The sequence below is a fragment of the Leuciscus leuciscus genome (genome assembly GCF_965113295.1).
Source record: "Leuciscus leuciscus genome assembly, chromosome: 15".
Lineage (NCBI taxonomy): Eukaryota > Metazoa > Chordata > Actinopteri > Cypriniformes > Leuciscidae > Leuciscus > Leuciscus leuciscus.
In genome coordinates, this window is record NC_138739.1 from 10,944,963 (window position 1) to 10,969,667 (window position 24,705).

The following is a 24,705-nucleotide window of genomic DNA, read 5'->3' on the forward strand; positions in this document are numbered from 1 at the left end:
ATATATATATATAGGCCTATATGATCCGAAGTAACTAGTTACTCGCTACTTGAGTAGTTTTTTCATTGGATACTTTTTTACTCTTACTCAAGTAACTATTAAGATTATTACTTTTACTTTTACTTTGAGTAAATATTTCTATAAGTACTTGTACTTTTACTTGAGTACAGTTTTTGGATACTCTACCCACCTCTGAACAAATCACGACATGACCTTGTGTGAGTGAGAGAGTGAGTGAGTGGCGTTCACACCAAACGCGAATAGAGTATCTGGCGCAAGTGATTTTAATGTTAAGTCAATGTAAAGACGCGTTTTCGCGCGTCTGGAGGTCCTGCGGCGCGAATGAGGCGGATTGAGCATCACGATACGCGCGCGAGAGAGAATTCTGATTAGTCCGGAGGATGTATCGCGTTTAGGCTAAAAATAGTTTTGGCGCTTATCACGGTTTGGAAAAAAAAACTGCATCTTGCAGTACATTTTAAACAAGGAAATATAGCGATTTGACATGAAACGTTGATGGAGCAGTGAATAGGTTCAGTACACAGCAAAATGACATGACAAACTAATTTTTTTTTTTTTTAAATGGCGTTTATCGCGTATTGGAAAAGAGCTCTTTATATATACACAATTTGATAAAATGTTTTGCCATATCGCCTAGCCCTAAGTCCTTTACAGTAATGTCACAGTAAGAGCAAACCATCCAGGAATGAGAACAGACAGAACACCCCAAAACAGGCAAGGTGAAAAACATCCTAAAGTCATGAACATGAAGAGGAAGGCAACACAAGGCACAGCCCAATGAAAAAAAAAAAAGATCACTGTTGTGAAACTGAACTACAGTGTCAACACACTGACTACACTCATTCTCACTCAGCCGAGACACAGAGACAGAAGTAGACTTTACTACTGTTCACTAAAGCTCATTCAAACGCCAGAGCTGAAGGAAGAAAATGGTTAAGGAAAAAACATTCTTTTTTTTTATGTCTGTGCTTTTGTCATCTGGTTGGTGAGTCACAAAACTTTGTTTATGCACTAGTTAGTAAAGATCAATCTAACTCTATTAAAATCAGATCAGATGTGATCTTGCTTTTATTCCCAGATATTACTATGAAATGCAGTCAGATTCATTTCACATCATTCACAGATTTAGTGCATTAGTCTCATCAACATTATTCATTTATTTATCAATTATATTCTGGTCGTTTTCCTGTTAAATTAGGATATGAAACAGAACATCTGTACTTTCAGTCAGTTATCCTCATTTTAAGGTACAAAGTGTTTATATTTTCCAGTAAGATGTTATTTTTGTGGAGCTGTAATGAACTTCAGTTCCACCATCAATAAAAAAATGAGATTTTTCCACTATCGTATTTACTAGCTGAGACATTAAACCAAGACTTATAAATTCAGATATCTGTATTTTCCACACTGTTGTTTCAAACTTTGTAATAATTTCAAAACTACTTCAAACTTCAGTTAAATCGTCATTAAACTTAACGTTAACGTGTGTCTGAGAGACTGTTTCTGTGTGTTCTCCAGGTGTGTTTGCTGATGAACTGAAGTCAGTGTCAGTGATGGATGGAGATTCTGTCACCCTAAAGATTAATGTTACTGAAATACAGAAAGGTGAAAAGATACTATGGACATTTGGAACTAACGGGCCTCTTATAGCTAAAACTGATGGAGTGAACAATGCGATCCTTGATGTTTCTGATGAGAGATTCAGAGACAGACTGAAGCTGGATGAGAAGACTAGATCTCTGACCATCATGAACATCAGAACTGAAGATGCTGGAGTTTATGTAGTTGAGATCAGCCGCAGTAGCTCAGCGTCTACATACAGATTCAATGTTACTGTCTATGGTGAGTAGAGAAATACAGCTCACTATATATTACAGATTTTGCTTATTTATTGACACAGTTAAGCATCAAAAGTAGCATCAGTATCTTGTGTTTCCATCAGCAGTCCATAGCTTTTTTTGTTGTTCAAATTTTATATAATGAGAGAGTCCATCATGAAACCATTTTCCAAACCGTGTTTTTGTCTTATGAAACACTACGGTACACACATAATAAGTGTTTATATTCAGACTATTTGAGACCGATCGGGTCTCCACGGCTGTGGATGCGTGGTTATTTCTGAGAAAAGATCGTGCAGCACATGTCTTTAACAGTTAAACAGGAACTCCACCCAAACTCAGTGTGAACCATAAAAGATGATTGTGAAACGAATGTTAATCTCGTAATCTTCTCCTGATCTGCTGAGATCATCACAACTTTCACCAAGCAGCTGAAGACAAACCTCTTCCACAAGCACTTGAGAACAGTTTCTTGTGCGTATACCTTTACTGAGCTCAGGGTCTAGTCAATACAATCACAGAAAACATTTATGATGTGACCTCAGTCAAAGTTAATTAAATCAAAAAGCCTAGTTAGAATGTATTAATTTTGCTGCCGGCTACATGTAATATGCAGTTGAGGCATGTAAGGACCATCCATTGGCCCAACGACGGAATCCAACGGCCTGGCGAAGGTTTAATGCGTGTATGTCTTTTCAGCGCTCCAGTGAAGTTCACTTAATTTATTGGAATTTAGTTTTAATATTACTTTAGCTCTATGCATAATCTGACTCCAATTTCAAATGATAATCAAATTTAGATCGTGTTTCTGATTAGAAAATAATCATAAATATTGATTATGAATTAATTTAGATCTTTGATTATTCTGGGCATCTCATAATTTCAAATATTCGTTCATTATGGACCTAGTGTCACTTTGAGACGTCACGTTGCGAATGTGCGCTCACGATCACAAACTAGCCAGTTCTGAAATAGTCAGAGGGTGCAGTGCAAGTATTTTACCCTAAGCGGCCGCTCACTACTGACCCATAGGTGTAATTTTTTATAATAGTTGCAGCATACAACATGCTAAGTCAGGGAATAGTCAGAAATCAGAAGGTCTTCCTAAGATGTGCCCCATGCTCCATTCAAAGTGCCTTCAGTTTGATCTATCCTGGACAAAGATTTGCGGAAACACCAGACTGCACTTTTAATCTACTAAAATTAATGATTTCTGAAACTTCTGAATAAATCAAGATGTAACATTATTTGTCAGGTAAAAATGTATCATGCCAATTAAAGAAGTAAATGATTAAAAGCCAATTCAGAGAAATACATGACATAATTTACTCAAAGATGACTCTAAAAGTAAGTAATGTTTCCCTGACAGAGACACACAGTGGTGTGTCAGTGCTCTCCAACAGGAAAACACTGAAACAGCACTGTATGGGGGATGATCCTGGTAAAGAGTCCCAAAGACTGCTCTGTCACCTCGCCTTAAATACCTAGACCAGAACAAAAAGGGTTATACAAATATTGTTTAGAGTTGTTTGGGCCAATCCATGTACCCCAGGGGGGTAGCACCTGGTTTCTTGAGATATCTTAAAGAGATATCACCCAGAGAGGAGAGACAGGATTCTCCGAAGTTCTCAATCTTTCTCATTAAACCAATGACTGTAATGAAATTAAGACCACTTTACCAATCGCACTGAGACACTTAAAATGATACCAAACCAATGTTGTTTTCGTCAACGATGACGGTAAGTCTGAGCTGGAAGCTGTTGAGAAACAGATCCACGACCTTTTATTGAGACAGGCCGAGCTGAGAGACCGGTGTTTAGCTCTTGAAACATCACGCGCCGATGCACACAAATCAGTGTTTAACGTTACTAACCCGCTGACTCCGACCGCGTCTACTCCGTGCGTTCCTCAGCATCGGTCGCGATCAGCCATGGTCTCGTTCACTCCGGCTCCAACACGCCACCACGAAGCCTGGGTGGTTCCGCAGCGGAAGACGCGAGTCAGGTTTAGACCAAGACTCTCTCCGACCCTCCCGGTTTTCGAGTTATCCACACAAAACCGCTTCTCCCCTCTTCGCGAAACAGAACGCGATGCTGTGATCATCGCCGATTCCATCGTTCGGCACGTACACACTACGTTAGGTAAAAGTAAGGTGCACAGTCACTGCTTTCCTGGTGCTCGTGTTTCTGAAATCGCTGCTCGCGTTCCCGAGATCCTGAACGGTGACGAGCGCGTCGGAACTGTGGTCCTGCACGCGGGAGTGAACGACATCAGGCTGCGCCAGACGGAGATTCTGAAGAAAGACTTCAGGAATCTGATCGATACGGTACGCAGCACATCGCCTGAAACAACGATCATTGTGTCAGGACCGCTTCCCACGTACCGACTAGGGCATGAAAAGTTCAGCAGTTCGTTATTTGCGCTAAATGAATGGTTAATGTCATGGTGCAATGAGCAGAAACTGCTCTTTGTAAATAATTGGAATCTGTTTTGGGAGCGTCCTAGGCTTTTCCGTGCTGATGGCTTACACCCAAGCAGATTCGGAGCAGATCGTCTGTCGGATAACATCTCCAAAATGTTAAATACCCTTTGACTATAACCAAAAGTCCAAATCATAGTCTCTGCTGCACCAACTTAACTGATATAAATACTAGTGTAGAACATTGCATAGAAACCGTGTCTATTCCTCGTTTAGTGAGATCAAATAATACATCTACTGCAGGACCTAGGAAAAATGTAATTGTTATTAAAACAGAAAATGTTGCTATTAGTAAACAAAAACAATTTCTAAAGCTAGGTCTTCTAAACATTAGATCACTCACACCTAAGGCAGTTATTGTAAATGAAATACTCACAGATAATAGCTTCAATGTACTTTGCCTTACTGAAACCTGGCTTAAACCAAATGATTATTTCGGTCTAAATGAGTCTACTTCATTTGGATACTGTTATAAGCATGAGCCCCGTCTGATTGGCCGTGGCGGCGGTGTTGCAACAATCTATAGAGATATTCTCAATGTTACTCAGAAAACGGGTTATAAGTTTATTTCATTTGAAGTACTTGTACTAAATGTTACGCTCTTAGATATTAGAAAAACATCCCTATTATCTCTAGCCTTGGCTACCGTATATAGACCGCCAGGGCCTTACGCTGATTTCCTAAAAGAGTTTGCAGATTTTCTCTCAGACCTATTAGTCAATGTCGATAAAGCATTAATTGTTGGAGATTTTAACATACACGTAGATAATCCAAATGATGCGTTAGGGGCTGCGTTTACAGATTTATTAAATTCATTTGGGGTCAAGCAAAACGTCACCGGACCAACTCATCATCTTAATCATACACTCGATTTAATTATATCACATGGAACCGATCCAACCGATATAGATATCATTCCACAAAGTGATGATGTCACTGATCACTACATGGTAACTTGCATATTACGTACTGCTGTAATATGTCATGCGGCGCCGCGTTATCAACCAGGCAGAACAATCCTCCCATCCACCATAGATAATTTCTCAAATTGCTTATCTAATCTGTCTCAGCTGCTGCCTGAACCCAAACAAACAGATGAACTAGAAGAACTAACTAGCACTATGAGCACCATTCTCTCTAGAACATTGGATGTGGTTGCACCTATTAAATTAAAAAAGGTCAGAGAGAAAATTAAAGCACCATGGTACAACAATACTACACGTTTTAAAGAGAGAAACCCGTATTTTAGAGCGTAAATGGAAACAAACTAATTTAGAGGTCTTTAGAATCGCGTGGAAAGACAGTATGTCACGTTATAAAAAGGCCCTAAAAGCGGCCAGGGCTGAGCACCTCCGCAAACTAATAGAAAACAACCAAAACAATCCAAGGTTTTTATTTAACACCGTGGCTAGACTAACAAATAAACAGACGTCACCCGAACAAAATATCCCGTTACAGTTCAGTAGTAATGATTTCATGAACTTCTTCACTGAGAAAATAGAAAGCATCAGAACCACAATTGTAAACGTTCAATCTTCAATTGCGCCTTATAATTCAGCTTCAATTATCACCCCGAAAGAACAATTACAGTGCTTTACAACTATAGAACAAAAAGAGTTAAATAAACTTATCACTTCATCTAAAACAACAACATGTTTATTAGATCCTATACCAACTAAACTATTGAAAGAAGTGTTACCTGTAGTGGAAAAGCCTCTCCTCAATATTATTAACTCGTCTTTATCTTTTGGTCATGTTCCAAGAACATTTAAACTGGCAGTTATAAAACCTCTCATTAAGAAACCACAATTAGATCATAATAACCTAGCAAATTATAGACCCGTTTCAAATCTTCCATTTATGTCTAAAATATTAGAAAAAGTGGTGTCCGCTCAACTGGGCTCTTTCTTGCAACAAAATGATATCTATGAAAAGTTTCAGTCTGGATTCAGACCGCATCATAGCACTGAAACTGCGCTCGTTAAAATCACAAATGATTTACTTTTAGCTTCTGACCAAGGCTGTATCTCAATACTAGTTTTACTTGATCTTAGTGCTGCGTTCGATACTATAGATCACACAATACTCTTAGATCGACTACAAAATTATACTGGTGTTCAAGGACAAGCATTAAGCTGGTTCAAATCATACCTATCTGACCGCTACCATTTTGTCTATTTAAATGGAGAAAAATCGATCATAACTCCAGTAAACTATGGAGTGCCGCAGGGATCTGTATTAGGCCCTCTGTTATTCTCAATATGTATGATGCCACTTGGAAATATTATAAGGAAACATGGAATTAGTTTCCATTGTTATGCTGATGACACTCAAATATATATTTCATCACGGCCGGATGAAAACGCTAAATTTTCCAAATTGACAGAGTGTGTTAAAGATATAAAAGATTGGATGACGCGTAATTTTCTTTTATTAAATCCAGACAAGACAGAGGTAATACTTATCGGTTCAAAAAACCGCCCACAAAACCTCGCACAATACAACTTTAACATCATAGGATGTCCTGTTACTTTATCCACAGTAAAAGACCTGGGTGTTATACTTGATTGCAACCTGTCTTTTGAAAATCATATTTCATATGTTCCAAAAACTGCCTTTTTCCACCTTAGAAACATTGCTAAGCTATGTAATATGCTATCAGTTTCTGATGCAGAAAAGTTAGTTCATGCATTCATGACCCCGAGACTAGATTACTGTAATGCTTTATTAGCTGGTTGTCCTGCATCCTCAATAAACAAGCTACAGTTAGTCCAAAATGCCGCCGCTAGAGTTCTTACGAGATCAAGAAAATATGATCATATAACACCGATTTTATCATCATTGCATTGGTTACCTATAAAGTTCTGTATTAATTACAAGGTATTGCTATTGACTTATAAAGCCCTAAACGGCTTAGCTCCAGTCTATTTAATGGATCTTCTATCGCCCTATAATCCATCGCGCTCTTTAAGATCAATAAATTCAAGGCTTTTGGTCATACCTAGGATATCCAGAACCACTAAAGGAGGAAGAGCATTTTCACATTTGGCTCCAAAACTCTGGAATAGTCTTCCTGATACTGTTCGTTGCTCAGACTCGCTCTCCCAGTTTAAAACTAGATTAAAGTCGCATCTCTTCAGCCAGGCATTCATATAATATTTTTAATCTTACAGTTCAAAATACAATCCGGTCTCTAGCTCATAAATGCCAGAGGAGAACTGGCCCCCGACTGAGCCTGGGTTCTCCCAAGGTTTTTTTTTCTCCATTAGGTCACCTGATGGAGTTTTAGGACACCATTAGGTCACTTGATGGAGTTTTTCGGTTCCTTGCCACTGTTGCCTTTGGCTTGCTCAGTTGGGGATATTTTGGGGATATTTAATTTAATTTTATCAATCAATAAATTCCACTTGAAACAAACCTTGTTGTATTATTTTAATTTAATACTGTGAAGCTGCTTTGATACAATCTGTATTGTGAAAAGCACTATACAAATATACTTGACTTGACTTGACTTACGTAGGGAAAACTGGATTTGGCAGCAACCGTGGCATTTTCCAAAGGGACTCCAAATATGTCGTGACGTCGACATAACGTCGAACATGACCGACTGAAAAGGAAAGTCTCGGTTACATATATGTACATGTAACCCTCATTCTCTGAAGGAGGGAACGGAGAAGTTATGTCCCCTCACCACAGTTGCTGCATGGCAGAACACGACTCCGGATACTTTATCACAGCTGAAGTGAAATAAATGCAATATTTGTCAAATACACAGATGTTTCAGAGATGTTTTCATTTAATACTTTATGTACTGCTTAATACAGCATCTGTTTGAACAAGAAGAAAGTTTAACATAAGCCATATACTATTTAAATATCAATAAAGTGTGGTCTACGTTTTTTATCCGTTTGATTTTGTCGTGTGGTGGATTTGGTCAATCGTGAAACAGATATGAACAATATCTGGGGTTCAAATATGAACTCAAATTTGACATTTGGGTTAAAACAACCCTGTTTTTTTAAGAGTGTATGAAATTATCAAGACATTTTTCTATAGAACCTTTTTTTTGGTATAAATCGTTCTTTAGAATTAAGTCAAAAACCCTAGGGTTCTATATAGAACCCTGCAGAATCTTTTGTTAAGAGTGGAGAAAGCTGGAAGAGAAACAACAGAACACTAAAGTGTAGGTCTTCAACGACACACTGTCCCGCAGAGTTCAGCTCCAACTCTAATCAAACACAACTAAACCAGCTCATCAAGCTCTTCAGGATTGCTTGAAAATCACAAGCTGTGGCCTGTTGCACGAAGCTAGCTGAACAAACTCTGAGTTTCAGAGTAGGCTTAGACTTGACAAATCCAGATAAAGCCCACCTGGTTTATATAATATAACTTTATATCCAGGTTTAGCGGTCTCACAAAGCTCAGTATAAACATTCTCTGTCAACTCAGGTTTCTTCTTCTGGTGTTTAATGGCGGTTGTCAGACCAACATAAATGGTGTATTCCCACCACCCACTGGAAAGGAGTGTGGAGCGCACAATGGTTGGGAAGTGAATGATATTTATAAGAAAAATTCATAAGAAAATGATATTTTCTTATAGAAACACCAAGATTCTTCTTAACATTGAGCATTCGCCACTATTTCATCATAAGAGCAGAAGCAGTGCTGAACTTCCTCCATTTATAGACAAGGCTTTTACAGTAACTTCTAGAGAAGATGCTGTACGTTGCTGTAACTTCTATGTTTTTAGCTTTTTTAGGTTGTTGTGTTGTAATTGGAGTTTGTATTGCAAGACAAATTTCTGTGTACACGGACAATAAAGTGCTATCTATCTATCTATATAGAACTTGTTTTTCAATACAATTATTTCCAGCTTTATTCAAATGAACAAACATATTGTAAATAGGAAAATTAACTCAGCTACTTCTCCAATTTTGTCACATTGTTTGGACTCATTGTTAGCAGATTCCTGATCCAGTTAGCTTTTAAGTCATGCTACTTATACCACCATGTGCTGTAAACATTTACACAATGTGTTTAGTTAAGTCATGAAAACAGATACACTGATGCGTTTAATTTGAGCATGTATTTGTTGTTGTGACCGCAGATCAGAATAAATGATTTTACCAGTTTATGCTGAAATTTAAAAGTAAATGAAATTCCCATTTGATGTTCCCTTTCTTTGGCCAGCAATCGTCTCGTTGTTTAATATTTTTTGTTTGCACATAATATAGTAAGCCATAGTATTTTTTTCTAGACTACATTACTAATTTAAACTTGTCTCAAATGAGAGGTCATAAGTCAATCCAGTATCATCAATGCGATGACACACAGTTCAACAAAAACATGACAGACTGTGGTTTCCCATATGAAAAAAACCTGCATGGTTCATATATAGCAACCATATATCTTCCTTACTTAAATCAGCCAGAATTACCTTCTGTGTTTCATATAAGGCCAATATATGTCCTATACAAAATCAGACCGATTATGGCCCATTTCATACTAAATAGCACACATAAAACTTATAGGGGATTTTTGCTTCATATATGAATACTGTTAAAAGACTTATATGAGTTTTACATGAAAAAAGTATGCAAATGTGTATGGTATTAGTAGAAATATATAAAATTCATATATAAATCATTTAAAGTTCTTATATTGAATCATATGCTATTCAAATTAAAGTCATATAGAATTTATACACATTTTGTGTAATTTGTTTATGTGTTTCATACAGATTTCATGTTTTGATGACCAACATCTGATTCACTTATATGCAGTTGGCAAATTTTTAAAGGGATACTCCACTTTAAAATGAGAATTCTGTCATCATATACTCACCCTCATGTTGTTTCAATCCTGTATGAATTTCTTTCTTCTGCTGAACAGAAAGGAAGATATTTAGAAGAATGTCAGTAACCAGACAGTTTCTGGTCTCATTGACTTCCATAGTATATTTTTTTCCTACTATGGAAGTCAATGGGACCAGAAACTGTCTGGTTAATGACATTCTTCTAAATATCTTCCTTTCTGTTCAGCAGAAGAAAGAAATTCATACAGGTTTGAAACAACATGAGGGTGAATATATGATGACAAACCTTTATGAAGACTGTTCATTTTCCTACAGGATTTGAAAGAGCAGTTATAAAGCAATGACATTGTAAGACCGTGTATTTACATTATTTGTGAACTGTCTGGGCCTGTTGTTTGTGAACAAATCATAACATATTATTGCAAATGAACAAAGTTGAGTCAAATATGTTTCTAGAACAGTGATTCAAATGTTGAAAATTGGCTGGAATATGTTTTTGTATATGTGACATGAACTCTGGTGGTGATGCACTCTAAAAACTTTTAATATGATTTACTCAATTTTTTGGTTAAACATTTTTACACTTAGAATTGATTAGATTTTTAAGCAGTGAAATCAATTACATACACTGTATTAACTGAGTAAATGTAAGTGAAACAAATTAAATAGATCTGAGTAACTGCATTTGGTACATTAACAAATAAAATTTAATAGAAATAATTGGGGGGGGAAACATTTAAAAACAAATATTTATGAGTAATATTAACTGTGTTTATATGCCAGTAATATAAACTTTTTTTTATTTCCTCTAAACCTTTGTAAAAATATTCCATACAACCACCGGTATAACTACATGACATAGGCCTTTATTGTCGATGAGTAGCCTACAGCAATACAGCATATTTTATACTATTTTTAACACGTATACAATATTGCCTACATTTAAACTCATGTAAGAAACATTTTCTAAGTAAAAATTAAACATTTAGGCCTAAACATTCAAGTGTAATCAACCGGTCTGTTATCCAGTATCCACCGGATCAGCGCTGAGTCCCATCCCGGAGATAGACTCGCCACTGCGGGGGAACCTCTAACTTTACACCGCCGTCCTGCGTCACTCACGGCCCAAAGATGCTGCGACGCGACTGACTCCATAACCTGCCAATAAACACACAGTGCACAGTTCTGAGGACATTTTATCATCCAAATTAGTTATATTCATTATCTTTAGGAATATAGTCGTGTGTTTTATATGCAAGGCGTTACAATCATGCGAAAAGGCAGGCGCGAGTCGACACTCGTTTAACTGGTGAGTAACATTGTGTCTCTCTGTATGTTCTTTCGCATTAAATAAAATGATTTAAAGCACATTAATGATTATACAGATCAAATAAAACATACACACACCTGAATTTCACAGAGGAAATGCACCAATTCTGCGCCGCTGAGAAGAAAAGAGGAGAACTGTTGCTTTGGAGACTGAAGAGAGTTCATACAGCGCGCGCTCACTCAACCGTTGAGCTGTCGTCGTCACGTCAGAGGGTGGGGGAGGGTGTGCATTGTTTTAATTGAGTAAACTTAATCAATTTCTTATGCGTGTTAAATATTAATAATATTGATTTTATTTAAGTAATATTTGTGGTTCTTGAAACAGATCAGTTTAATTATCCATTCTCAAATATGGTGATGGAAATTTCACAAATATATTAGCTCAGTGTATTTTAAATAAATAATTGGTTAGTCAAATACTAAATTATTTTTGTGAAAAACTTATTTTTATTAACTGTAAATTTCAGACAAAATTAATTGTTGGAGTTTTAGTCAATTATTTCGGTATGTTCAACTCAAACTATCAAGTAAATGATATTCAGAGATTTTATTAAGTGAATAAAGTAAATTATTTCTGTGATATTTACTAAGCCACTGAATAATTTTTTTTAGATTTTTTTATTTATTTTACCCATAAGAATCACTTCGGCATTTAGGAAAGTTTTATGTTTGTAGGTTAAGAATAGAACTGTTGTATACCATAGTAGGCCTACTGTGATAAAGTTTAGAGAAATTGTCACAAATGAAAATGAAAACAGGTGATGCAGGATTTAAAATGAAAACTATTTATATGTGAAATATGCAACTGTATCTTGTAGAACACACTCTAATAAATGTGTGCTTGTGTGTGTAGTTTAAATGTTGTGTTTCATCTAAGGCTGATTATACAGTATATACAGTAACCATGATTGACAACAGGCATAGGGCTGGACTTAGGACAAGATAAGAACAAGCATGAGTGAAGTAAAGCCTTATACTGATAAACTGCACTGTGTTTTATACACGTCCATGCTGGACATTCATATTAAATTAGCATTATTTTCCTATGTTTTTACATCATGAAAATCTATATGGCTTCAGTTGTATGTAGGACATATATGACATAATATGATTAAAAATATACTAATATTATACAATTTATATATGTGGTTTTTGCAGCATATATGTCCCTTACAATATTCTGTTGGAACATATAAGAATCACGGGAGTTTTTAGCAAACCTTTTCCATATGGGTTAGGAGAAAAAAACTCAGTAGAACTGAAGTGCAACCCCCAACAGACACAGACTGACACAGACTGAAGCAATTTTCACATCAGTGATGAACTGATGAAGAAAATGTTTTGCTCGTTTGTTTTTTGCTGTTTGTGTTTTTGGCGTCTGGTTGGTAAGTTTCTTTGGTAAGAATTTTTTTTTTTTTTTTATAGTTTCATACCAAAATCATGTATCAAACTAACATATCACTGCGTTTGCTTAGTTTTTTTATTGGCATCTTAAATGGTGAAATCTGAAGTCTTAGTGTTATAAACGTCCCTCTGCTGTTTCCATCTGAAGGTAAAAAATATTGGCATTATAAATAAAGCGAAATAAAGAATTTCAAACTAGAAAGGGCATAAAACTTACTTAAACATGTAAAAAAAATGTTAAAAAAATTCTGCTTTCCAAAAGCTGAATGTACATATGTATGCAGAATAACTTGTTTTATTGATTTATATCAGTTTGGTCAGGTAATGAATCGCAATGTCATTCAGCACCTCTGCTTTGAAACGAGTGTCTTTATTTGCTATCGAAATAAGTGTTCCCTTTAAAAAGCTACAATCAATGCTGCGCTGCTTAGCGCATTGGGAACGTCTTTAATCGTGACCAGCTGTGAATATAGTGTGTAAACACGTCAATAGATTTGACCCGGAGGTATTAAAGGGATACTTCAGGATTTAGCATTAAGCTTTGTATTAGTAGAAAACCTGTAGTATTTTCGAATTACCGTGCTTTCTACCCTCATATCCCCCTGAGATGAGAGATTTATGTATTTTTTGTCTGGAAAAAATCCTTCAATGACGCAAAAATCGTCATTTTGCGTCATCGGAGGATTTTTGGGCCAGAGGCTAAAGACTACAGCCAGTAGGAGGGGCTGTTCCGCATGTTTTCAACCCGCCCATAGAGGGTGGGATCTCACTCACAGAATGTACACATAGTGTCAGCCGTCTTTTTTTTTGGAAGCTAAGCTAGCAGGCTCTTGTTCTGTGGAGAAAGCTGAGTAGTAGGAGAAAGCTGAGTAGTAGGGGTTACCATCCTCTTTTTCCCGGACATGTCCGGCCGTCGAGATCGTCCAAAATGTCCGGGATTCGGCTTTTGCTTTCTGCAGTCGCCATTCATTGTTTACATGCACACCTTTTGTTTCAATCTAACTGAAATCATTCCGATTGGTGAATCTGAATGTAGTGTTTACATGAACGCTAAACAAGTGATCGGTTGATGTGCGTTTTAACATTGCTAAGAAAATTGCAAAATTACTCCTCCGTGAGAGATACAAGACTGGTGCATCTCACAGGTACCGCTCATCAGTAATCATGCCACCGGCCTCGCGCCGTTCTCCCACGGCCCTCAGCCTCGTCCTGCTCGCCACAGTAAACATAATGAATGGCGACTGTAGAACGCAAAAGCCGAATTCCGGACATTTTGGGCGATCTCGAAATCCCGGGCAAACTAGTCACGGAGTCTCACTAGTAGCCTAGCCTTGTTGTTTACTGCGCTCTCTTACCGGTAGGCGTGGCTTGGGAGTGGCCTCCTAAGCCAGCGAAGCACGTGCATTCTGGGAGTTGTTGTCTTTCATCCACATAAGCCAAAAATACATTTTCTGGCTTTTCTCAGTCTAGAAAGCTCCAAATTCAAAAATAATTGCACATTTCTTAAACATAAATTACCTATTTTAAATACACATTCATCTTTACAGAGGTGAAGTATCCCTTTAATAGCCTCGGTCGATGACGTCACCGGCGCGCACCCGAGACACGAGGCTATAAATAGATGAGCCACAGGTGTATCGTCAGGTCTTTTGTCTTCAGAGACCATTTTGTGTGTTTGTGCATCAAGAAAACTTCTCTTACATCTTTATATCTGCTACAGATCTTGCTAGGAGTTAGTTTTTGCTAGGCAGTGTGCAGAAAAATCTCTCTTTTTCCTCTATATGCTGTCTGACAAGTGAAACAAAAAGAAAATGAGTGATTTACAAAACAAACGGTGTGTGCCACTGTGTTCACATCCTATGGCTGAATCAGACACACACCAGTGCTGTTTTGTTTGATTGGGGAATATGCTGCCCTTGCGTTCGAGCATGGTGATTGCGAGCACAGTGGAATGTTCACAGTTAAAGTGCTTCGCGTTCGCTTTGCTTATTTCAAAGGGGTATAGCGCCCTAAATGTGATTGTGGGGCTCGCGTGTCGTTCTGGCTAAAGGCCAATTTATACTTCTGCGTCGAGTGTACGCCGTAGTGTACGTCGTAGGCTACGCACGTAGGCGACGCCGTCGTGAGCATTTATACTTCTGCGAATGTCTGTGTTGCTCTGCAGTTACACCGCCGAAACGCTAGTTGGCGCGGGTGGGTTTTAATGTTCCAGTTCCACTGTGTTTACATTCCTCGCGGCTGTTTTGAGTTTAGGTTTCTACGAGCAATGGCGACTGAAGGAGTCATACAGATGGCTGTATTTCTGCACTTCTTCAAGCAATCTCTCGGTCACTTGGTCTATTTCCATGGCTCTTCACTGATCTTCGGAATTTAAAAATGGCGGGCGGGCGGTGCAGAGTGCAGAAGATCATTCCGGAAATGCGTAGGAGGAAACGCGATGCTATCCAGCCGACCAATCACAGATCTTGCGGTCCGCGTCGCTGCGACGCGTAGTTACATTTTTGAGGAGGTGCGCGTCAGGGTACGGCGAAGGGTACGACGTATGGTACACGTCAATGCGTATGCTACGCCGTACCTTCTACGCGCACCCGACGCAGAAGTATAAATTGGCCTTAAGGAGCGAGAGAGACGGTGCAGCAGTTCGCAATGTCCTTTTGCGCTTCTTCAGCTCGGGCAGAGGAGACTGAATCTCGTGAATTCGCCGCCTCCGAGCGTTCCTCCCGTGATGACAAAAGGAGAACAGCTCTGGCGATCGCTCGTGCAGTGGCCGGATTACTGTGATCACAGCAAAATAGTCCCATAAACACTCATTTTATAAATAAAGATTGTAAATATATAATTATATATTGTATACATGTGTATACATCGCGTGTCTTTGTGCCCTCGACGTCGACCCATTCGACTATCGCGGGTGCGAAGGCACGTGATTATGCTGCCTCAGATCGGAGAGACGCTCGTGGGCGATCGCATTATCAGATGCATTTGGGTCAGGCTGGTACTGCGCTGCACACCATGGCTGTTACAAGAATACCAGGCTGATCTTATGAAAGTTTTAAACAGCCTGTCACCCAGACCATGTTTTTTTGTCTTATCTATATTTGGCTGTATTTATTGCTGAGAAATTCAATGATAATATATTGTCTGGTTGTTCTTTGGCCACATTTAATTTTGAGGAATTCAAAAGACTGGGGACCTGCTCGTCGCACTCATCAGTCTCATAATAGACCTAAAACAAAAATCCTGAGTTTTTTTTTGTTTGTTTTTTTGTCCCAGGTCTGTGGGGGTGTGCCCCTTCAGGGACGAGGCATGCAAATCAATCAGCTTCTACCTGACACCCTCACGAAACCACTAACATCCCCACCACATCTGGTTATTCAGGGGGCAGCGGTTTCTAGGGAAGTGTTAGATGTTCCATTGCTTTCTGCTGTCATCCAGGACACGGAACATCTAACATCCCCTCAAAAGGAAGTGTTAAAATTGATACCACTATTAATAGAAGGATTCCAAGAAGGATGGGGGGGTTGCGCCCAATCTTAAATCTTCGAGGCTTAAACCGTACTGTCAAAGCGCTCAAGTTTAAGATGTTAACTGTAAAGATGATCGTGTCGCAAATTCAACATCACAATTGGTTCGTCACGATCGATCTAAAGGACGCATACTTTCATATATAAATTTTGCCATAAGGTTTGCTTTTGGGGGCGACGCTTACCAATATCGGGTCCCTCCATTCGACCATGTTACATAGACGATTGGCTGATACCGGCCTAGTCTCAATAACTTGCGTTTCGACATCGAGATCGATCCCCGCTCATCTTCTCTCTATGGGGCTGAGATGCAATGCCAAATCAAAGTTTATTTATAAAGCACCTTAAAAACACAGTGTGCACCAAAGTGCTGTACAATTTCAAATGGATTAGATGAAACACAGTAAAATACAAAGAAATAATACAGTATAAAAATGGAAAAATAAAAAATAATACTAATATAAACATAAAAAATAAAAAATTCTGCTCTTGATGTTTTCACTGCTTTTTCATATTTGCATAGACACTCTCTTAGAACCTCGTAAGATACCTGAAGCTTATCTTTTTGCCATTTCCGTTCTGCGCTCCTACACTCCTGTTTAAGTAACCGAGTATTTTCATTTAACCATGGCTGGGTTTTTGCCTTATATCTCCTTAATTTGTATGGGGCAACATGGTCAAGGATATCAGAACAAGCATCATTGAACAGATTAATCAATTCTTCTGGACCAACTAAAACAGATGGAGATTAAATAGTATAAATTAATGATCAATGAATCAAGTAAAAATCACTGACTGTATTAGATGTAATCGCATGAGAGTAATAAGCAACAGGCTGTTTTTCTTGGAGACCACATTAGAGGCTAATATTAAAAACAATAGGCTTATGGTCAGAGAAATAATTATCAAAGATCTGTACATTGCACACAGAAATACCCATGCAAAGGACCAAATCAAGAGTGTGACCCTGCTGATGAGTAGGGCCAGTTACACATTGTGAAAATTAAATGAATCAATGTTTAAAAACTCTGTGACTAAAGGCTTCAATTGACCACAAACATGAATGTTAAAATCACCAAGAAGTACAATGTTGTCCAAAGAAGTTGCAATCACAGATAAAAAGTCTGAAAACTCCTGTATAAAGTCTGCATTATATTTAGGAGGTATATATACAAGAACACGTAATACAGGACTAGGAAGAGCAATTAAAAATTACTGCACCTCAAAACTCTGGTAACTCTCTCAGCAAGGATAACTAAAAATAGCCGCTATTCCGCCACCTATACCAGTTCTCGGGGTATTAAAAAAGTTGCAGTTCATAGGTAAAAGTTTGGAGAAGGGGCTTATATCCCCGTCAGTAAGCCATGTTTCATTTTCATGATACAAAGAAATCATTCAGAATGGATGTTTTGTTTGCAACAGATCTAGCATTAACCAATGCTATAGTTGCTAATAACATCAGAAGTATCGTGTTGAGTACTGACCTTCACTGGTGTAGGTGTATCCACATTCCATAAACTATTGAACTGTATTCCTCTGCCGCATCTCTGCGATCTGGCCAAGGCGATTTGTGACGTCTGCACACGCAGGGCAGGGCAGACATACTGTAGATAGGAGCTCCTTAACTCCAATCCAAGATCCTCTAGATGGAATTGCTGGTTATTATTGCCAGGACCCAGACCACTTCTCGCTCGGACCCGCAGACCGGCTCGTTTCCCATGCTCCTGCTGCTGTGACGGTTCCTTCTATGACGCCCAACCAAGTGCCACGTATTTGCCGGTATAACAGACGTGGATTGTGGAGTGGTATACCATTCTCCTCCAGAGTCCAGCCAAGAAGAGCGTTCTCTCTCCCACCCAGAGGGTAACATGCTTGGGGGTTAAATGGGACTCTATCACCATCGGGGGCACAACTGTCTCCCGCTCGTGCTAAGACCAATTTTAAACACCCTAAGCAACATCTGGCTAGGTCAGGACATTACATGGGTCTCATGGCAGCTGCATCCACAGTGATCCCTCTGGGCCTTTTGCACATGAGACTACTTCAGTTGTGGCTCAAAACTGGGGGATTTCATCTATACAATCCCCAAGGGCAAATAAAGGCAAGAGCACGCACTGAGTGCTTTGTGTCCTTTCGAAAAATCCATGTTTTTGGTGAATCACGAGTTGAATGCTTCACGGACTTTCTATAATCCAGGTTTATGGTAAGGGTTACGCGCTGTGGCTTTGTTCCCTTTCTACGTGGTTCAGACCCTGGTTCCTTGCTTCGGGTCCCACTCTAGGTGCATCTTGCCGTCGCAGAATGCAAATGACAGACGCCTCCCTGATGGGCTGGGGAGCGGTCTTAAGTGGTCGTTCAGCTCAAGGGGAATGGGAGAGTCATCAGCTCGATTGGCACATCAACTGCCCTGAGCTGATGGCAGTATTTCTGGCCCTGAAATACTTTCATGTCCTAGTGCAGGTGTCACAGCAGCAGTCTCTTAAATAAATCACCAGAGAGGTCTGCACTCACGCAATCTGAACAGAACAGCGATGCAGATTTTTCTCTGGGCTCAGGAGATGTTCCTGTCATTCACAAAAAGGAGGTGGACCTCTTCGCCTCCCAGACAGTGCAATGTCCACTCTACTTCTCTCTGAGATACCCAGCCCCCTGGGTCTGGACGCGATGGTGCACACGTGGCCCAAATGTGCCTGTATGCGTTTCCTCCAGTATCTCTGCTCCCAGGAGTTCTAGCCAGAGTTCACCAACAAGGGTCTTACTACTTACTGATAGTACCGCGTTGGCCGAACAGAGTATGGTTCTCGGAGATAATATCTCTTCTTGACTGCTCACCGTGGGTGATTCCGGAGAGGAGGGACCTTCTGTCTCAGGTGGAGGGCACTATATTCCATCCCAGGCTCTACCTGTGGAACCTTCATGCTTGGTCGCTGATGGGTACCAACTGAGGGACACTGGGCTTTCGCCTAACATTATTGAGACCATTCTAAGTGCTAGGGCCTCCTCCACTAGAAAGAATTATGCCAGTAAATGGGGTGTCTTTGAAAGGAGGTTCACAGCATATAATGCAGATCACGTCAACTGTCAGATTGGTTCAGTTATGGACTTCCTGCAGGAAAAGTTATCGACAGGCACATGCCCCTCTACTTTCAGGGTTTATGTGGCCGCTCTTTCAGCTTGCCATGCCTTGGTGGAAGGGGTGCTACTCAGGAGACATCCTCTGCTCGCTCGCTTCATTCGTGGGGCCAGACGACTGTAAGAACCAATATCCCTTCATGGGACTTAGCTATAGTCCTCGAGGGTGTGGTTGAGACCCCCTTTGAACCTCTAGAGTCAGCGTCTGACAAACTTCTGAACCTAAAAATGTTTTTTTTTTTTCTATTGGCTATAACTTCTTTAAAAAGAAATGGGGATATGCAGGCTCTGTCAATCTCATCATCCTGCTTAGTCTTGGCCCCAGGTATGGTAAAAGCGAATTTGCATCCTCATCCTGACTACCTGCCTAAGGTTCCTTTCTCAACCATACATCCAGTCACCCTTGAGGCCTTCTGACCTCCGTCATTTACAACACCAGAGCAGGAGAGATCTCACAGACGGTGTCCAATCCATGCTCTTCAGGTTAAATTTAAGCCTCGATTTAGTCTTGGAGTTCTCCAGGAAATCAGCTTATTAAACTCTGGACTAAACTAAATCTAGGACTATTTAAAGCCTTGACTGAGAAAGCAGATTTGTGTTAATCTGGTTTAAAGGGCAATTTTAGTCTAGGATTAGGCTTAATCTCGGTCCGGGAAACCGCCCCTAAGAAATCATGTTCATTTCAAATACTTATATCACTGACAACAGTAGTCCGGCCAGGATATTGTCATTTAAAAGTGAAGTTGCAGCCCTCAACTGATGTTGATGTTGTCATGTTGTGTTTTGGCCTGATGCTCCACCCTCCACCTATCTACTAATCACGAAGTCAGTAGTGTTTCGGCATCCGGGTTGCCAGCTCTGCTCTAGTTACCACAGCTGCAGCTACACACGTGTCGGATAAAAAATGAATAGCTGTATCTTTGATATGTTACACATAGTGACATAGGCTTGTGATTGTACTTACGTTAATGACAGATACCTACCGTTACAAGTTAGACTAACAGCTACTGTTCTAACAATACTGTCACATATGAGCGTACATCTTTACGATTATATTTGGCTAATCGCCATTAGTACATTTTTGCGATACATAATTACTTTCGCAAAACATCTCTCATGAAGCATAAACATAATTAACAGAAAAAAAAAAAAACTTACTGTGTAGGACTCGTCACCATTGGAAGCTCCTTGTAGCAGCCTACGATCCTGCTGGATCCTGCAGCCTAGCTGGCAACCTCGAGTCAGGGGGAGGGGATACACCGCTCTACAGTAATTTGAAAGTGATTGCAGTACCAGTTTTGGCCACAATCTTACACACGGTTCTTTTAAGATTGGCTTCTTACCAGTAGTTTTACTGTGATGATTTGGCTTTAGTTCAAAAACACTTGATGGAACTTCTTCACTTCCACATCTTACAAGATCGAAAGGAAATAGATGATAATATAACACATTTCTCTTAACAATCCCAAGCTGGTGGTCTCGAAGACATCTTTTCACAAAATATGAAAAGTTAAATGTGTTTGTCCTTATATAATACTATCTCTAAAGGAATTTCACAAAATGCCTAATTCTGTTTACTCATAATGAAATGTTGAATTCTGTTTAGACTGAGATGCACCGATGCCGATAGTTTTTTTTTTTTATATATAAGGAAATAATTATTGCCCAAATAATGCTGCAAACTATATAGGGAAACCCTCTCATTTGGTACACTATAATATAAGAGGTTAAAATTAACAACAGAGCTATATTCAACTGCTATTTATTTCCAGATATAATGGCCTATTTACACAAATAAAAGCTAAAATGTTTGAACTCTGGTAATACTTCTTCATGAGAAATTTATTCAAACATATAATTAACAATAAATAAGCTCTTATAGTGTTTTTATAGCTAACTAAAAGAGCTGTGAACTTTCCTGAGGTAAATGCAACATTAACTGATATTGTTCACAAGCTGTTTTATTGATGTCTTTCTGCGGATGAAACACAGTTTAAGTGATTACATGAGTCATGATGCGGATTTTCGGAAAGTTGAACTGTATCTTTCAACATACCTTCTGATGTTCATGCATGTTTTTTGAGACATAACTTGTATTAAAGTGGGAGAAAAGCCTAGCACTGCTGCTTGAACTGAGGCGCTACAGCGATCTGGGTCGTCACATTTAAGATCGTCAAAACGACATTTATTGTTTGAATTTGCTGATAAAATGGGCATAACTTTAAAGCTGAGACTTTGTTTCTTAACAGAAGTAACAGAGAACAAAGCTCATTGTGATTTATTGGATGAGAGGCGCTACAAATAATGTTTGATGTGGGGAAAACTGTAGATCCCATAACCCTGACCCCAACCCTAACTTCCCCTAAATTCAACACAAGAGAGAATTTTGCACAATACCCATTGTTTCAAAATAGCTTTAGAGAAGCATGTGATTGCGTACTATCATGTAATGAATGTTTGCAGTGTCTCGGACACACACTTAAGCAGTCAAATACTTAAGAGATTTAAATATTAATCAGTTTTGTTTAATGTTTAAATCCATTTACTTGACAACCACTGCATAACACTGAGAGAGTGAGTTCTGCACAGACACTACTCATATTTCCTTTAAAAAATATATGAAAATCTAGTTTCATATTGTTTAAATTAGTATTTCCATAAGTTTTAGATATCTGATATACTTGATATATTATACAATGTATTAGGCCCATGTAAAGATAACTTTTGGGGATTTAAAGAAGTATTATGATTATTGAGATTTAGCTATAAATACAAAATGGCTGATGAGAGACAAGAGAGACAAATTACAGAACAAAATATCAAGAAGTCAACAGTGTCTTGTCAGTTATTCCCTACATATTATTAATTCTCTTTATTTCAGCCCGTCTGCCTGTTCCTGTCATCAGCAGTAACTCTTCACGCTGTTCTTCATCATCATCATCATCGTCATCATGTTCATTAGTGTGTTCATCAGTGTTGAAAGTGTGTGATGCAACTCTCTCCTGGTACAAAGGAATCAGTGTATTGTCCAGCATCAGTGTGTGTGATCTCAGCATCAGTCTCTCTCTACCTCTGGAGGTGGAATATCAGGATAAAAACACCTACAGCTGTGTGCTGAACAATCCCATCAGCAACCAGACCACACATCTGGACATCAACACACTCTGTCACACATGTGCAGGTACCACAGCACTGATGATATTATTCACATTCATTCACTGTGTTGATTTTATTGAGACTTATAACTTAAGATGCCAGACATGATGAATGCGCTTCTGTCATCATGTTTTTAAAACTGTTTTTAATTATTAATTTTCTTGTGTGGAGATGAACATTTGATCATTTGATCTAAATTCATGAAAGACTAAGAAATGAAAGACAGCTTGTTGAAAATCTTGAAATTTAATTTTATCATTTGTTTCATTTGTTTCTCCAGAAGGCCACGCCCCCTGTTGTGATTCAGTTGAAGCTGTGCTGCGATTGGTCGCCACTGTGCTGATGGCCGTGGCTTCTGCGGCCGCTGCTGTTCTTCTGGTCAATGACGTCAGAGCTTCAAGAGGTCAAATGAAGAAACCAGAAGCGATGTCATAAATATTGTGGCATATATTGGATTTTTAATCGTAAAGATGAAAGTATGTCTGGTCTAATTGTTTAGTGATGGCAAAATTAAGCTTTGCTTTCCTATTCTCTCCATCTGAGGCTAAAACTATTAATAATCTTTAATATTTAATTGGATTCTTTAATACAATCCATGCATTAATTACACTGTTTACATTTTTTTATCAATGTATGTTATGTTGCTAATGCTATTTTAATTTCCTTTCATAAATGTATGCAGAAACTCCAAAATTACAATGTAAACATATTTCAGTGATTTATGCAATAGTTTAACTGAATATTTCCTTCCGAACTGATATGAATCAAATATATGCTTATGTTTTAATTGAAGGGGCGTCTTAATAAGAATAACCTATTAATTCAGATTGTATGACGGTTGAATAAAAACACATTTACAGAATTAAACAGTGTAAATGTACACATCTTAACAGTGTAAGATACCAAGTTTTCAGCAGACTTAATTCTAGATGCATTTTTCCTATTTATTTTTCTCCATTAGGAAGAGACAAAAAAAAAAAAAAAAAAAAAAACTCAAAATACAAAGTCCAGGCATTGCTCAGAGTAGCATAAGCCAGACAAAGGAGAATTAAAGGAAAAGTTTTATTTACTTTTTTTTATTATGAGGTTAAGTGCTCACCGTAGAGATGAGTTTTCAGTTGTCTTTTGAACGTTGTCAGGGATTCTGCAATAACAGAGCAGATAACATTGAATTCGTCCAGTTATTTTGAATGTTTTATTTTGTCTACTGTAAGTCTATTAGTCTACTATAAGGCCATTCTGGAATGATTTAGAAATCTATATTAATGATATTCATATTCATGATAGAAATGTGTGCATTTGATGTGATTTGTGTATATATTTTTTTATCTCTTTCTGGCAGCTAATGTCAATGATTGTTATTTTGTGGCATTGAATAAAAAAATGCTTTTCTCCATATGGTGTATGGTGGGTCCATCTGGTGGCCAAACCTAGAACATTCATCAATATTTCATTTAAAGGGGTGGTTGATTATGATTTAACTTTTCTAACTGTTGCTGTTTGAGCATAAACAACATCTGCATAGTTACAACGCTCAAAGTTTAAAGCAAAGGGAGATATTTTCTTTTAAAGAAATCGTTTTTTAAGGACTACAACAAACTGCTGGTAGGAACTACACGACATTCCTCCCGGTTTAGTGACATCACTAACCCTAAAATTTACATAAACCCCGCCCCCAGAACAAGATTTATAGATGATCAAGACAGAATATGCTAATCAATGACTAGAAGATAACTATACATAAGCTACATAAATTCATCAACTAACCATTCAGAAATGTTGTCTACATGTCACTTCTTGAGTCTCTCCATCATTGTCTGACTCCGGTTTGAACATAAAAGGCTAAAAGTTTTAGAAATTTTCAGTGCATGTCTGTGTGAGGTAAAAGGACACAAGCTCTTGAAGCTCCGCCCTCTGTGCCGGGAGCAGCAGCTCATTTGCATTTAAAAGGACAGACACAAAACGGTGCGTTTTTGCTCACCCTCAAAAAGTGACAACTTTAACATG

General features: G+C 38.5%; 2 protein-coding genes and 1 long non-coding RNA gene across 3 annotated transcripts in view; 2 read left to right on the forward strand and 1 right to left on the reverse strand.

Moving 5' to 3' along the window:
* LOC309475987 (obscurin-like) overlaps nt 1-24,705 on the forward strand; it is a 236,966-nt gene that overhangs the window by 185,279 nt on the left and 26,982 nt on the right. The gene's annotated exons all lie outside the window — the stretch shown is intronic.
* Nucleotides 837-24,094, forward strand: LOC309476309 (SLAM family member 5-like). The gene is made up of 3 exons (XM_082139602.1): nt 837-1,006; nt 1,540-1,863; nt 22,979-24,094. Exons 2-3 carry the CDS (start codon nt 1,575-1,577, stop codon nt 23,131-23,133), a joined length of 444 nt encoding a protein of 147 aa, XP_081995728.1. The 5' UTR covers nt 837-1,006; nt 1,540-1,574; the 3' UTR covers nt 23,134-24,094.
* On the reverse strand, nt 10,998-11,891 carry LOC309475938. The gene is made up of 2 exons (XR_014197897.1): nt 11,561-11,891; nt 10,998-11,311 (listed from the first exon to the last, which is right to left on the reverse strand). It is a non-coding gene; the product is annotated as an uncharacterized lncRNA (long non-coding RNA).